This window comes from Drosophila nasuta, chromosome 2R (assembly GCF_023558535.2).
Source record: "Drosophila nasuta strain 15112-1781.00 chromosome 2R, ASM2355853v1, whole genome shotgun sequence".
Classification (NCBI taxonomy): Eukaryota; Metazoa; Arthropoda; class Insecta; order Diptera; family Drosophilidae; genus Drosophila; species Drosophila nasuta.
The window spans coordinates 14,005,757-14,023,028 of record NC_083456.1 but is presented as its reverse complement, the minus strand read 5'-3'; the positions used below and the strand labels follow the sequence as shown (position 1 = coordinate 14,023,028).

The following is a 17,272-nucleotide window of genomic DNA, read 5'->3' as shown; positions in this document are numbered from 1 at the left end:
TCTTCAACTGAGTTCTTTTTCAGGCTCGGCACATTGACTGGGATTTGTTTTTCGATTTTGACCCTTGAAATGCGATTTTCATAGGATTTCTTTTTTTTTTTGTGTATAAATTTAACTGTTGTATGTGATTCTGTTTCGATTTAAAAACACAGAAGACGACTTAAGGTCAAAAAGCATTATTAAAATTAGCATTGGGCCTCACCATAACAAAAGAAGTAAGCAAACGAAAGGCAGATTGGGCGTATACGTGATGTGATGTGATGAGGGGGAAGGAGGGGGGCCACCTGTAAAGGGCATTTAGTTACCAACTGTCATGTTCAATATTGCAAGTCATCAATGGCAACGACAACGGCAACGGCAATGGCAATAACAACGATAAAGCTCACATAATAAACAAGGGCAAAGGCAATGAATACGATGTCCTCTCTACTGTACTGTACTGTACTGTTCTGTGCTCTTCTGTCCTTCTGGTCTTGTGATGGTATCCATAATAAAAAGCGTACAAGCCGAGCATCGAGTATGGCTGCAATCAAGGTTAATTGATTTTTAAAGCCCACCGGGGTAGCTTGGTAGCTGGGTTGCCAGGCTGCCAGTGAGCTGCAGCAACCGGGGGCTTAAATAATGAAATTCTCTGTACTGTATACTATAAACGGTGGCAGGCGCTGCTGCGTGTTGGCTCTACCAGCTGTTGTGGCTGTCAAAGGAGCCATAATCCGTGTAACAGCCCACGCTAACTGCCATAATCGTCAGCGGTAGCCAGAGTGCGGTTCAGTTCGGCTTCACCGTGACGTTGCTCATAAATATAGTTAACTTTCTGGCTGGCTGGCTGGCTGGCCGGCTGGCTGGTGGCGTCAGCAGCAATCGAAAGTGCATTCACTCCATTTGGATGGGCGTGGGCGGCTGCGCTGCGCTGAGCCGTGCTGAGCTTGAGATGGGGCGTGTGTATGCCATGCACTTGGCGCTCTACTTGAGAATCTGCCGGCCACAAAAGTAATAAACCACGAAATGGTATTCAAAATGGCTGGCAATAAAATCCGGCAACAGCAGTAGCAACAACAACAGCAACAGTTGCAGCCACAGTCGCAGTCGCAGTCGCAGTCGCAGCCAGCAACGTACGTAGTTGGTAAGTCGGCCAAAAGTCGAGCCAATGGCAATTAACTCGAGTGCATTTTCGGGGTTTTACGACCAGCAGCAGAAGCAGAAGCAGCGGCAGCAGCAGCAGCAACCACCATCGCCGCCAGCCAACGACAATTGTAACGGCAACGGCGAGGGAAAACGGCAGCAGCCAGCAAAGCCAATTGCAACTGTGCCGCACTTTGCACAAATTCCAGTTAGATGGGTTATTTAAAAGTGTAATTAAGTCGTTGCATGTGTGTGAAAAACGGAAATGCAAAGAGCGCATGCAAATCGATATTCAGCCACTAAACTTTGACTTGCATTAATGCATGGCATTGCTGCATTTGGCTGCTATTTTCGTCGAGTAGTGCTTACGACGGCCATTTTAGAGTTTATAATGGCTTTCGTGGTCTTTTCGAATTATCCGATTCGCAATCTTCAATTAAAATGTCGTCTGTCTTCCAAGTCCAGTTGAACTGATTGAAAGACCCCCATAAATATTTGTTTTTTGTAATCTCGTGTGTGTTTTCATTTCGTTAGATCATTTGGCCATAACTTTTGGGGCAAAATCAACAATCAACAAAAATAAGAATAAAAAAAAATAAAAACAACAAAACAAAAGACGCATATCCAAGGAAATAGGCAACCTATGAAGATGAAACTTTTATTTTGAATTTATTGCCGAATTTATTGGGCGACACTGCATAAATTTGAACTTGGCCAACATGAAGGAGTTTTCGCTTGCTTTTTTCTCCTCTTTTCTCCCTTTTTTTTTGGTTCTTTTGTTTGGTTCAGTTTTCATATATTCATATGCTACAAATTATATAGTAAAAGTAAAGAAGAAGAGGCAAACAAAAAAACACAAAAAAACAAACAAAACAAAAACACCAGCGGCAACAATGTGCGGAATGATGCCAACAAATGTCAACACTGTGAGAATGAGATTGGGGAGTGGGCAGTGGTGAGTAGAGAAGGGCTGGATATACAAAAGTAGGGACAGGATGGGTAGCAAATATGTGTGTGGAAAGGGAGCGGGAATTCGGGAAAAACTGTTGTTGGCAATAACAAAAGAAATTTACAGATATTACACAGCATGGCTCCATAATAATACCAATACAGAGACGCATCGCATATTCGCAAAAAAACAAAGGGGCAGTAAAACCATTTGCATATGTATATATCTCTCTGAGTGTACATATGTGTGTGTGTGTATGAGGGCGTGAACAGCTCTTTTTACATTCATATTTCTCGCCTGCTTTCTGTTTGTTTTTGCAAGCGAACCAATTTAAAATTTGTTGCGAGTTTTGTCGAGTTACGTTGCATACTTTTTGGCGTTTCAGTTACACTGTAAGTGTATGTTTATGTGTGGATATGTGTGTGAGTACTCTTACTCCCACACACACATACATACTCATATATCTATCTATGTATGTTTGATTTGCTTTTCTCGTGGTTCTTTTTACATAACTTGATAGGGGCTGCCAGACATAATACCAACCAATTTCCACCTGCTTCATATATGGGAGAAATAACACACTCACACACACCTACACACTTGGTTGCTGCTGGTGGTTGGACCATGATGTCAAGCCTTTGTACGCCCTCATAGTTTACAGTCATTGTCTGGCGCTGCATAATTGAAGTCAACAGTTTTACCTTTGTCCGTCTTCGTCTCCCTCTCCTACTGCTGAAAACCCAAGAGGTAGCGACATGTGTTTAAACTGTCAAAAAATAGCGTCAGGCAGACGAGCTGAGCAAAGGATACGAACGTAGACACGGCACACGGACACACTGTGACACATATTGTCATAAAATTATTCAATGGTTATTGTCAGCGTCATCAACTCACACAAATGCACATACACACGAACACCTACGCATCACATGGAGTTAAAAGTTTTTTGGTCCTTTTTTCGTATGTGTGTGTTGCTGTTGTATTTTTCATTCTCCTTCGCTTCAAGCCCTTTTTTGCAATTTTTTGAATAGCATTTCGTAAGCGTTGCAAAACAACGAAAAAAAAAGAAAGGCAAAAAACATTAAATGGCAATTTGAGAAGGTTGCCTTATATTGGATTAAGGGACGAAGGGCACAAGCGGCCACATATGTGCTTAGACAATGAACGAAGAAAACCGTGTTAGCCAGGGCATGGGTGTAACCCCGAAAAAAAACAAAAAATAGAAAATGGCGAAGAAACAAAATAGAAGCGAAACGTAATTACCAAGCAATGTCCATAGATATAGCCAAGGTCTTCACGGGATTTGCGCGCTCGTTTTGTTTAAATAACGTAGCTCATTCATTCAGGCAGAAGATAAAGTGCTACCAATTAACGCAAAATAAATAAAACTCAACTAATTGTTGGAAAAAAGAGAGCCACAAAACAAAAGAAATGAACGAGCAAGCATCAGTCTGAGCGAGCGTTTGGCACCCTAGGCAAACTCTTCAAACTGCAGGACACGACGCGAACAGTTGGGTGGAAGGAGAGACGTAGAGGCGAGTGGGGGCGACACAACGTCCACTTGGCCATTTGGCCACAACTGACGCGTCACGACGTCCGACGACAGTCAACATTTCTGCAATTGCCACAATGTTGTCTTCGTTTTCCTGCCAGTCGCTTGGCCCACTTCTATTTTGCTTCTTCCATTTGCCACCATTTTCTTTACAATTTTTACTGCTCGAGCATTTCGGCGTTCACATTTTATTTTTTCCCTTCTGTTTTGTATTTTTTTTTCTGGCTTTTGCTTTGCTCATTGTGCAAACTTGGCATTATTGTTTCCTAAGGCCACCGACAAGAAAACACAACACAGCCAGGCCAAGCAAAGCCAAGGCAAACCGAGGAAAGCTAAAGCAAGCCAAGCCAAGCTAAGAATAGAATAGAGCAAAGGATCTCGCTTCTGCTGTCGCAGCTTCGGTCTACAGCAATGCCCGCTTTACCTTATCGCTGCTGTTGTCCCCTTTTGTTGACTATTCGTGCTCTATTGTTTGCGAATACGCAAAATTAAAACTAGCACCAACTGAGGCCCAAATTTCAACCAACTGAAATATATACTTACATACCCTGTGCACCTGCGTAAAAGGTAAAAATGGTATAAATCGCGCTCTCAATGCATAAATATTTTAATAATAAAATGTTAGTATTTGTAGGGAAATGAATAATCATTACTAGCAAGAGCAATGAAATTATTTCGATAACATTAAAAGCAGTAGTAGATATCTTCATGTCGAGCACTCTTGACTCTTTTTAGATCTTTATTTTTTTTTGTATTTTGTTTTTTAAACTGCAGAGTGCGTAAATTGTTGAACTGTGCGCCTTTTGTTTGCGTATTCGCGCACATATATTTAATTAAGCTAATTAGGGTACGTGCTCTGGGCCAAAAAGCGGCTTAAGCGAGGCTTTGAGAGCGTAATTTATGCGCCGCATGGGTTGCTGCACTTCAACAATAATTAGAAATGGCTGCCTGGTCAACGCATGACACAGAGTCACAGTCGCGCTCACTGTCGCTGTTCGTTCTTTCGCCGTTGTTGTCTTAGCCGTAGTCATAAGGGTGGCGTGTGGCATGCGGCATGTGGCATGTGGGCCGGGTGACTAGAGGGGCCAAAGACGCGTCGTGATAAGCATAAGAAATATGAGCACCGGATATAAATTGTGTCAGCGGCAAAATGATAAAAAACCACTTAAAGGCGCAAACAATACTGCTGGCAGGCAGCCGGCACAATGACAAACCGCTCGACTAACCGCAAGCGCAGCAAAAGCAAAAGCAAGAGGGCAACAACAAAAACAGTAACAGCAACACAAACAGCGACAATAACAATGATAGCAATAGCAGCAACAACAACAACAACAACGACGACAGCGACGGAAACAACAAAAGGACACAACTTGTGCTGTCTGTAAGGGTCTCTGTGTCTTTTGCTTTTGCCAAGTCATTTGCGGCACTCGGCGTCTGGTCTGCTTGACTCCAGCTCCAGGGGGTGGGAACCTGACATTTGGATTGCGAGTGTATTGTGGGGTTATAATACTGTTGTTGCTGTTGCTGTTGCTGCTGCTGCTATTTGCTGTTTGTTTCCTTCACTCGGACGGACATTAACAAATACAATAAAAGCGCCAAAGATAGCACGTCAGGCTTTTTAATGCGCAAAATTGCAAACGTTGTCGGCCGAGCTGCGAAAATAATGCGAAACGGAAGAAATTAGTTGCGTGCAAATTTATGCTTGGCCTCTTGGCCCAGCCAACAACCAAACAGCTAACAGGAAAAGGGTCATTTGGTAGACGCGTGAAATTTCTGACCCCTCGCTGCAAACACTTTTAAGCATTTTATAACATTTTTTTTATTAGCCCAGCGATGCGACATACACAAGTGCGCAACGAAGTTGAATACTATATGCGCAAAGAAAACACATACTCTGCTTGCCGCAGCCACAAAACGTTGAACGTAGAACGTTGAATTGAAAAATGTGCTGAAATTAGGGTGCTTCAAGCATAAGGTCGCCATCTTCACCATTCACCATTTACCATTCACCATTCACCATTCGCCATCGTCGCAATCGCAATCGCAACTCGAGCAAGACACATTAAAATTTACGACCTTGACAGGGAGCTCTTCTCTGCTCTGCGCTTTGGGGCAACAACTTATCGCCAATACATAAACATATTTAAATATTTGCGTAGACTGCAAACAAACATTTCATTTAAGAATTCGTTTTTCCGTATTACGCTTCCTCATTGCAGCTTTGATGTCCGTGGGCGACCCTTCGAGAAGGCTCTCTACTGGTCAGATACAAAATCATTTGGGCCACGTGCGTACTTTGTGACCGGACAACAGCCAGCCAAATTATCTGTGGAAAATATACAGTTGGATGATGAGGGCGTAAGTAGATAGAGATGGCGTGCTCATAAAGTTCTCCTATACTCTATATATATAAAATAACTGAAATAACTGACGCCCCCTAATGCATTTTTGGTATTATTGTCAACAGGTTTACCGCTGTCGCGTCGACTTTCAGAACTCGCCGACGCGTAATCATAGAATTAATTTAACGGTTATTGGTAAGCCAGAAGCAAACTGCAGATGCAATATATATACAGGCATTAAAGGCAACCTCCATTTCTCTGTGTGCTGTTCTGTTCTGTTCTTTACTCTCCAGTTCCTCCACATCAAATACTCGTGTACGATGCCTCGGGCCGTGATGTTGCTGGAGCTGTGGGTCCATTGCTAGAGGGCGATAATATTGTGTTGACATGTGAAGTGCGTGGCGGTAAGTAAATCATGATAAACGACACAGACGCGACACACACACACACTCACACACACACACATACACACTCAGTGACTCACTCACGCAGGCAGCTACTTAAATGTAGCACTCAGACAAAAGGCTATCAAGCAAGGATGACAAGCAATGGCACACGCAACTTTCTCACTCCACTCTGACCGCCAGTCTATTTAAAGAATTAAAGATGAGGCGCCCCAGATAGGCGCGCACATGCTGCTGCTGATGTTGATGCTGCTGTTGCTCCATGGCTCATGGTCCAGGCCGAGGCTAAAGCCTGAGAATCGCTAGGTATCTGCGAATGGAGAGGGCTGCGGGGAGTCTAAGTCGTCGTAAATAATAAAAATAAATGTATGTCAGAGTCTGCGGTGACACTGCCGACAAGGCGACTGCCCAGACAGCCAGCCAGCCAGCCAGGCGTTTACGTCTGCTGCGGCTGTTGAGGCTGATGCTGAGGCTGCGGCTACGGCTGCGGCAACAACTGAGACTGAGGCGGAGGCTGCTGATGCTGCTGCTGTCATTGCCACTTTACTTTGAAAAATGCAACAATTTTCAGCGTCTGCCTTTTGTCGCATGGCGCCGTCCGGCCATAGCCACAGCCACAGCCACAGCTTCAGCTACCTATGACCTGTAGGCATATGCGGCATCGTAAATCTTTAAAAAGGTCCCCAAGGTGAAAAGCAAGCACAGCGCACAGCGACAGCGACTGCGTCCATTGCAAACTTTTCACACTGTTTGTTGGCAAGTGTGAAAAATTTGTACAAGTTGCTCGCTTGGTTGAGCTGCTTGCGGGCTGCAGCACATCGACTTGAAGCTGAAGCTCAAACTCGTGCTCAAACTGAAACTGATGTTGGATGTTGAATGTTTGTGTTGGGGCTTGAGCTTTCCCGCTTGGCTGGTCCTGGTTCTGGTCTTGCTCCTGGTCCTGCAACTGCGACTGCCCTGACACGACCATTATAAATCATTAACTTTCTGACAACAATATTTTTGTTGAAAAAAGTAAACTCCCTCAGCGAAAGTTGGGTAAATTTTCGGGTGTTAGCCTTAATGATTGGAAGGGTGTTTTGTTCACGAAGCTTTAAACCATGATTCGATAAACATGCAATTTGCTGAAAAGTTGCAGCAGCTTAACGAAATTAATAGCATATCGTAGATAGTTCAAATGAATTTCAAAAGCTGTATTATACTATCAATTCGGCTTTAGTGATTAGCATTCATTTATAATCTTCACAAAGGTTATAAAATTAATAGAAAATATCAAAACAAAATATTTTAATTTCTTTGTTATGGAAATTTTGCAATAAAAAATTAGCTAAATTTGAAGAGCATAATAATTTGAATTTAAGCTGTATTGATTGCTATTTTTTAATAATATGCTAAATGAATTTGCTATTTTTTGGGGCAGCTGAATTAAATGACTATGACATTATAAATAGAACAGTACATATTAAGTATACGCATCTCATCTGCAGTGATTGGCATGCTTTAATGATTTGCAAAAAGAAATCTCTATGCTTTAGTTCAGCTTTAAGAAATGAAAAGCATAAATAGCTCAGCTACATTTCAATGGGATGCTTCATTGCTACAAAATTACGTATACGCATGGAGTATCAGCTTAGCTTTAGTGATTGGCATTCTTTAATGATTTACAAACAGTGTTTTTTCAATGCTCTCTACCCACTTTTAAGAATTCTTACTTCTCTTTGGAGCGCACTCACAAAATAGTTGGCTGTTTGACTGTAACACGGTGCCATCAATGGCGCATTGAAGCATTGCTACCCTCTGTGTGTGTGTGTGTGCGGCGCATTGACTTTTGTTTACGTGCCTCACGCTGGGGTTGCATGCAAAGGATTTTCGCTTTTGGTTGCGACTTTGGTCTGTGACTCTTGCTACCTTTTGGTATTTGTTGCCTGATGTGGCTTGTTTTGGTTTGGCTGCTTTTGGCAATGCGTCACGTACTCAAACGCAGCAGCTGCTTTGATTAGCTGCATGTGTCGGAGCTAAGCGAGCCAAGCAAGCAAGCAGGCAAGCAGGCAACCTCCCACCCAGTGGGTGGCAAGCGCACGTCGACGACATTTGCTATTTTGACACCTGCTGAGCGACAGTCTGCTGGACTGAGTGAGTAACGTTAACAGCTTTAGCACCAGCAGCAGCAGCAGCAACAACAGTAACAGCGGCATCTTTGAGCCCCTGCAATCGCAGTGATTTGTATGCAACATTTTGTAGCCAAGCTGACGTCTGGCAGTCGTCGTCCGCAATGCATATATTTCATTTCAGTTACTGCAAACTGACGGCGTTGACTTTCCCGCTGTGCGCTTAGTCAAATTAACTAATATTACCTTACGGAGCGCGCCACATGTCGCACGAAGGGAGATGAAGGAAGCCAGTTGCAAATCGAGTTCCTCGGGATCGCTGAGCTGAAAGAGAATGCAAATCTTGACGCTGAATTTTATGGCTGTGGCACTAATCATAGCCCGGCTGGGCGCACAATAAACGCCAAATGCCAAATTGCTTTATCAACTTTATTAACTTCGACTAATAGCAATTAATACCAGCAATAAAAAGCTAATCTAAGCGCGCCATAAAAACCCCGTTGTCGGTCCGTCGGCCCTTGGCTTCATCCATTCTGTCCAAGGCAATTTTATGGCTTGGCCACATCTATGCATATTTTGGTATTTTGTTGGAGCATCCCATCCAACACTCTCCAACAGCAGTGCCATTGTCCAACTGTCCAATTGCCAACACTGGCAGCAGCAGCAGCAGCAGCAGTAGAAGCTAGCAATTGTCGACAACCTTAAGTATGGCTTAGCAACGCGCTGTCTTCATTACTGAAGGGATGTACGAGTAACCGAGCGTGGCATGGGGCAAAGGATAAGAGACATGGGATATGGGATATGGGATACGGAATCCATTTGGGGGAGAAAGAGCGAAACAGAGGACAGGACATACGAGTATAATGCTGCCAGCTAAATGCCACAAGGCAACTGTTATTTGTCTATTATCCCTGCATACTTTTCGTACCGCACTTTCGCCATTTGTTGTTGTCGTGTGAATGTGCGAGTGTGCGAGTGTGTGTGTGTTTGTGTGCCTTGGCTTATTGTCGCCAATGTCGTCGCTGCGTATCCTTTGCAATCAGCAAACATTTGGGCACTGAATTCCCCAAACTGGCGTCCAGAAAGCACCAGCACCAGAAGCAGCAACAGACTCAACTTAACTATCAGCTACTTGCTTCTCTCATTCCATTCCTGTCTTCACTTGCTCGCTGCTCAGCTGCTCAGCTGCTTGTTGCTATTGCTATTGCTGCTCATTTCCGCCACATTCACTTGGCTGACTTAATGGCCAAAGCTGCACTAGCTGCGGCAACAATTTCACCCACACTCCCCGCACTTCTTCATTCCTTCAGCCAACTCTCGTTCTGGGGCACTTAAACGGATTAAAAATATTTTGTGCATTTGATATGTGAGCCAGAGGATGAAATGCTTTTGCTTTTACTTTCATTTGGCAAGCAAGCCAAACGTACGACTTGTCCAAAAGAGAGCAAGTAAGAAGCTTGCAGAATTTAGATTGCGAAATGATTACCAGCATTTTTGACCAGACAAATACAAAGTAAAAGAAATGAATGAAGAAAGCTAAAAATACTATAAACACTACTTGATGTAGTACTTTATAGAAATCTAATCATTAAATTGTGCATCATAATAATTTGTTAATAGATTTCCATAGCAGCCATAAGAAATGAGGATTAGCATATGTAAGAGACTCGAAGTAAAAAAAAAACAAATGGAATGTTTTTTCGCATTTCGTTTTGAATACCCCAAAAAAGTTGTTAGTTTGCATTTTCAGGCTTATTTAACATTCAGGCTTTTGCGTTTTATCTATTCAAAGTTTCGGGGGGGTTGATAGGGTCGGACCCTAGCCATCTGTTCGCTAGTCGCTTGCCGGTGGTCGCTGGTCGCCAACAACTTTGCTAGTTAAGCTGGCTAAGCCTTTTTTAAAAGCCTTGGGTACACACTGCTAAATGCGCATTATCATTAAAATGTGTAAAGTTCTTCTCGGCCATAAATTGTCGAGTGCAGCTCGCTCGCTCTCTCGAAGAGCGTTTCGACTGTTTAATAACTTACTGCCGCTTAATAATGCATGGCCCCAAAAACTTTTGCCGCTGGCATCAAATACATAATTTACGCCAAAAAGACAAAAAAAAAATTGATATATTACATTAAAAAATCATAATTTATTGTAGATTTTAAGTTTCGAACGTAGTTAAGAATTGGTCCATTTGGTTCACTATGCATTATAGGTCGCCCGGAGCCCACGGTCACATGGCTAAATGGCTCAAGGACATTGGAGGCGGGCAGTGGCGTTTCAATGGGACGTCATGTAACTGTCAATCGATTGGAAGTGCCACAAATAACACGAGCGGCTCTCAACAATACTTATCGCTGTCAGGCATCAAACACGAAACTTGTGGCACCCGTGGAAGCGCAGCATACGCATCGAAATGTTACGTGAGTATAAATTAAAGTGGCAACTGCAACTTACTAAACATATGGTATTTAATATTTCGTACTCACACGCAGTGAAACCCACATCAGTCAATTTGACCAACAAGTTGAAGGTATTCTCATCGAGCACACAGTATAATCTCACCTGCATTGTGGCTGGCTCTGTGCCGGATACGGAAATAAGATGGACACAGAATAATCGACCTTTCAAACGTGGCATGGTAAGCTGATTCCAAACTCAATCAATGGAAGCTCCAAGCGTAGCACACCAATTGCAATCCCCCCCCAAAAATCCAGCTCCTACTTCAGGTGTCAAGCAACTGTCATATTTATGACTTTCCATTGACATTTTGATATCTTGCACTTGTACTTACCACCTCGGCAGACACAAACAAACGCCACACACACACATGGCCAGTCTACTATAAGCAATCAGCGAGCACTTTTCTAATCGATTTCACTCTACTACTTCTTCTATATCTGACTCTCCTCCTTACAGCTGTCAACCATCCAAGGCAATGGACGAGTCATATCCACTTTGTCATTTCACCCGCAACCCGAAGACGATGGCACAATGCTCAAATGCGAGGGCTCAAATCCTCGATTACAAAACTCAGCCATCGAGGACTCGCTCATGCTGAATGTCATGTGTAAGTGGACTATACTTCTTCTTATCCTTCTTCTACTTTGACACACACACACATAAAAAATATGTGGGGCGTTGATATATTGCCAGGCAGATAGGAATCGCATTTTAATTTCCATAAATTGGACGAGCAATGCACAAATCAAAACTGCTTGCGCAAATAAGTCTAAATTATGTAACATTATTTGCGCAGTTGCTGCTCATATGTCAATATTTACATCCTTGACTTTTAGCCAGGCCATAAAAAATACAGACGGCAAATTTTTCGCCAGCGGCTTTTGCTTCGTTTATTTTCGCATGCCAACAAGAAACGCCATAAATTCTACTTTATATGATTATCAATTTAAAATCTACAATTCGTAAATATAAAAAAACACACACACACACATGCAACAACAGCCCCTTCTCCGTTTGTTTTGCTGGGCATGACAAAAAGGTCACAAGGTTCACCGGTTTAGCGAAGCAATAAAATATGAAAAATAAAATTTCTCTTACCAAAGTTTTTGTTCTTTTTTAGATTGAGCCGCTAGTTTGGCTGAACTCGTTCTTTTGTCACTTAGATTTGACTTTCGACTTATTCGCGAGACGAAAATAATCATAAATTTATTGAATTTTTAAGTCGCGCATGACACAAATCCAGACATACTTACTTATTTATATCTATGCATGCATGTCCGACTCATAAATAATAAATAAGCAACTTTAAGTAATGTGGAATTGTGCGAAAAACCAAATGTGGCGTAAAAATACAATTTAATAGTGTTGGAAATTGCAGTATACATTAAGTGTTGGATATTGCATAGAAAAAGCCACCACTTTTAAATATCGATTAATGATATATCGGAACTGATATTGACTTTAAAGTTAATAGAGTCGATCACAAGGTTAGGTTTTGTGATATGACTGTGAGTGGCAACAATAAAGACAACTAAACTACCAAGGTGTTTAATTATTTATTTAGCTCATCTGGTATAATACTTAAATGTAGTATTGCTATCTGCTTTAGTAAATAGCTGACCAGGCTATATCACACAGCTCAGTAAAGAATTGGATGCTGTACAGAAATGTAGTTGAGGAAATACCTTTTGAAGCATATGCCCAAGTCAATCAAACTCTTTGACTTGAGCACCCAAGTTTTTAACACATTCGCCAACTGCAAACTTATGCATGGCTTGACGCATATCTTATTTATTATGCCATCAGACTTTTATTCGCCCCCGCTCTATACTCGATGCTACCTTCGATTAATAATCATTATGTTATAAAAATAAAATTGCACTAAACTTTTTATGTGATCCATCATCGGTATTGATGCCACACCAACACGTACAGCGTACAGTGAAGCGCACCACGACGACGACGACAACGACAATTTTAATTTAAAAATTTTGTCATACTCATTGGTTAAAGGTCTCCCGTTCAGTTCAGGGTTAACCGGGCTTATAAAGCGGTTCAGCCGCCGCGCTGTTAACTTTTACGGCTGTTCCTCGGTTCGCGTTCCTCGTTGTTTGTCGCTCGACTAGCAAAACGGACGACATCAGCATCGCAGCGTGTCTCATACAATTTCCCATTTTATTATGCAATAATATTTTTCGATTTTATATTTTATATCACGGTCGACGCTATAAAACCAAACGCACGGCTGCGCGAAAGGCATTTTAATTTAAAGCGTGCAACGCGCGAAATATGTTTATTAAAAAATGCAATTAAACATGTGCTTTAATTGTGTACAAATTTATATGTACATACAACTTTTCATCATCTGCCATTTTTACAGACCCGCCACAAGTCACCCTATCGCTGGGCTCCACACTGCGTCCCGATGACATCAAGGAGGGCGACGACGTTTACTTTGAGTGCCACATTAAGGCAAATCCCAAGGAGCATCGCATTACATGGTCCCACGATGTAAGTTTCCGTTTCGGTCATCCGCATGACAATGGCGATGGCAATCTCTTAACCCCAAAACCAAAACATTCGCAGGGTTTGCCAGTCACTCAAAACGTCTCCTGGGGCATCATCATCTCCACTCGCTCCCTGGTGCTGCAGCGTGTGGGACGTGTGCATTCCGGTTATTATGCCTGTTCGGCGGCCAATGATCGCGGTGAGACGCAGAGTGCGTTGGTCAACTTAAGAATACGATGTAAGTGTGAACTTTTTCAATGATATTTAGATAGTTTTTGCCAACTGATATAATACAAATTCCTATAAACCTAACATAAATTCCATATATATCGCCAAACCGTTAGGGACAATTTGAAATTACCATAATTTGCATTGCAACTGCTTGTTTAAATAGCAACAACAAATTTTTGGGCACAACAAAAAAAAATAACACTTAATTATTAAATACAATGAAAATGTTGGCAAATGCCGAAATTGTCAAAAACAAAAATTATGCTGACAGTTGGTGTCAGTGGAGCGGAGCATTAAATATACATATGCGTAAATTTATGCACAAATAGACAAAAATTTTGAACAGTCAACCACTGCCCCAAGCCCCCCTCTGACCAACGCACTGTTCACATTGCGGTAGTTCACATCACAAAATCACAAAAACCTCCGACCGATGACAACTGGCTAGAACAGCAACAGCAAGAGCAACAAAAACATAAACTATAACAGCAACAACAACATGAACAACAAAAACAACAACAGAAATATGTTCAAATGATACAAAATATTTGGGTAAAAATATCTAAAATAAGTACGAGAACAGCATACATATATCAACAATATTAACATACAAATAACGAAAACTGGCACAAAAAATTTAAATTTCCATAACGCAAAATATACGAGATTTTCTATTCAATTTCTTGTGAAAATAAATTTCAATTAAATAACTCAGCACTTTATGCTGCGAATAATACATAAAATGTTTATTAAAGTGGAAAATTTGAATGAACAGCAGATATGAAATTCAAAACAGTTTTGTAATATCAACGATAAAAACAATATTCTCTATCAGATTTAATTTAGACTTATTTTTCCTTTCCTAATATGAATAAATGTTCGACTATTTATTCATTAGATTTAGATGAAACTTATTATTCATTTCTTAATGGAAATAAAAGTTTTGTCTATTTGTTAACAATATTTAGATAGCTATACATCAAACAGCTAACAACTTTTATCTCATTGGCCACCAAGGCATATCATAATTAACTGTTTTCAATTTGCTGTTCACACTCTTAAACAAATGCCCATACAATGTTCTCGTATATTATGTAATTATTCACAAGTACAACACACACACACACACACACACACAAACATCCACGACAGTCGTTTAAACATATTACAAAAAGCAATATAATTTTGTAGTCTGACAATGGGCGCATAAAATGATTTCAGGCTTTTGTGTACACACATATTGAAAATGTCTCAATTACCGTTATAGAGCATTTACTTCCGACTGTTTTTCTAAATAATTAATGATGCTTAAATACAAAATGAATGTGTAGACCGTTCGACCTCCGTCGAACACACAAACTAATATTCCTCTGAGTATGTGTGTGTGTGTGTGTGTGTTTGTGTGTAAGCATAAATAAGCACACATATTCATATCCTCGTATGTGGAATCGACAAAACGAACTTCGACAGACGCACAACTTAATGTGTCAGCTGGACAGAGCTGCCCTCTGAGTGAGGAGATGGTGCGCTGGGGGCGTGTTGGATAATAAAAATGAATGATATGCTTTTATTATTGAAACACATAGTCATTGTAAAACCATTTATAATTATGGACATAGCAGACGAACAGCGCAATAATAGGTCAGTTCAGTCTATTGATACCAACATAGAATATACATATATATATTATATAGTACTTATTGCATATAGTTTGTTCGACGAATGAAATTGCCACACAAGCACAAGCTTGTTGTTGTGGAAAATTCAATTTTTATTGTGCATATTTAATGTAGTCGCAAAAAAGGCATTTTATATGCAAATAAGTTTTCCTTCCCGTCGCTGCTAATAGCCAAGTAAAGGCTAGTTATTTAATTAATTGCACTTGGTAGTGGGAAAACGGACACATTTAGATGGCATTTATTGCATTTTGTTTAGTTTAACTAAAAATTTAATTATGCCTGATTTTATGCGGTTGACTGATTCAAATGAAATTGAATTGAATTAAATTCAATTGAACCGCAAAAAACCGTATGCACAACCCATAAACCATAACCCAAAACCCAAAGCCCACGTAAACAGAGCCGAAGCCAAACAACAATCCAAACGCTATTAACGCAAATTAGCAGCTAAAGGCAAATAAAACAGACAGAGAGACTGAGAGAGTGAGTGAGCCGAACCCAACAATAACAAAACCAAAAAGTGCTGCATCAGCTTGTTGCAAAAGTGAAATGAATAAAATCGAAGACATCAGCAAATGATTGGTCCCAGTTTGCATTGCATTGCGTTACCCTTTTCGATAATTGCGATAATTAAAAGCAAATACAATGTAAAGGATACGCCAACCAATCCACGAACTGTAGAGTCCCAGTCCAGACAATCTCTGTTTGCACGAGCTACGAGCACAAGCGTATAACGTATACGCCACGTTTACATTTGCATACCAACGACCAAATATGTGGAATGAGCAAGGCATGGAAGCGAAAACGAGAGAGATAGACAGATAGCATGGAGCAGGGGGAGCGGGGAGCGTAGGGGAAGGGGTACAAAGGGCAAGGGAATGATATTGTGTGCCATGACTATGATTGAGATAAATGGATTTATGACAGTTGGCGCTCGTATCTTGGCAGAAATTAATCAGAAAATGTTAAAAGTGACATTCTACGATTGTGAAATTGACGCAACCATATAAATTTATGAGTATTTTTATGGCATCAGCCCGACAAAAATACACAGACAAACTGTAGATTGGTCGTAAACTTGGTCAAGTTGCAGTTGGTTTGATCTTTTGTAGTGTGCTCTACAGCTGTGATGCGTCAGCTAATACTATTAGTTAAAAGCAAAAGATGAACAAATTTATACTAAATTTTATTTAATTTAATATTTTTATTTGTATTTTTATAGTTTGAATCGGATGACGAATATTGCATTTAAGATACGACATGGAAAATGCTTTTAACACGCAAGCACGAAAACATATAAATAAATATATTTCATATTTGGCTCAAAGTTTTCGAATAATTTTTTAAAAAGAATTTCAACCACAAAACGTACTTATGTTGGTAGGATTAAAGCTTAGGCTGGTTGTGTGGGGTTGTGAAGCTGTAGCTGGTAGCTGGTAGCTTGGTCTTGTTTATGACATTGTTCGTTGTGGGTAACGTCTGCGAAGGCGAGAACAGTTCTCAAGTTTGTCGGCAAACTTTTTTGCATGTGTGCGTGTGTGTGTGTGGGTATGTGTGTGTGTGAAAGGTGAGAGCAGATGTGGATGCGGAAGGGAACAATACAATGACAATACTTTGAATAAATCATAAGCCAAGTGCTAAAGTCAAAATAAATGCGAACAACTTTGTGCTGATGAGACATAAAATAATGGCTGAAGAGGAGAGTGGAGGAGTGGAGAAGAGCAGAGAAGAGAAGAGAAGCGAAACAGCTGAGAGTACGATGAGCATGGCATTTTACTTAAACAGCCATAAAGTTGAATTTAAATTTAATGGAAACCTTTCTCGATGGAGCTGTCCAGTGCTCACACCTGTGCTATTCTCGGCTCTGCTGCTGTGTTCTGAGCTGTCCTTTTTCACTTTCACACCAGCTGCTTCATTTAAATTGA

General features: G+C 41.0%; 1 protein-coding gene across 1 annotated transcript in view; it reads left to right on the top strand.

Moving 5' to 3' along the window:
* LOC132783907 (uncharacterized) overlaps window positions 1–17,272 on the top strand; it is an 81,475-nt gene that overhangs the window by 52,171 nt on the left and 12,032 nt on the right. Inside the window, 9 exon segments of the mRNA XM_060789218.1 lie at window positions 5,843–5,981; window positions 6,091–6,160; window positions 6,259–6,369; window positions 10,682–10,863; window positions 10,865–10,889; window positions 10,962–11,107; window positions 11,386–11,536; window positions 13,310–13,440; window positions 13,516–13,675. Coding sequence (XP_060645201.1) covers window positions 5,843–5,981; window positions 6,091–6,160; window positions 6,259–6,369; window positions 10,682–10,863; window positions 10,865–10,889; window positions 10,962–11,107; window positions 11,386–11,536; window positions 13,310–13,440; window positions 13,516–13,675 — 1,115 coding nt within the window.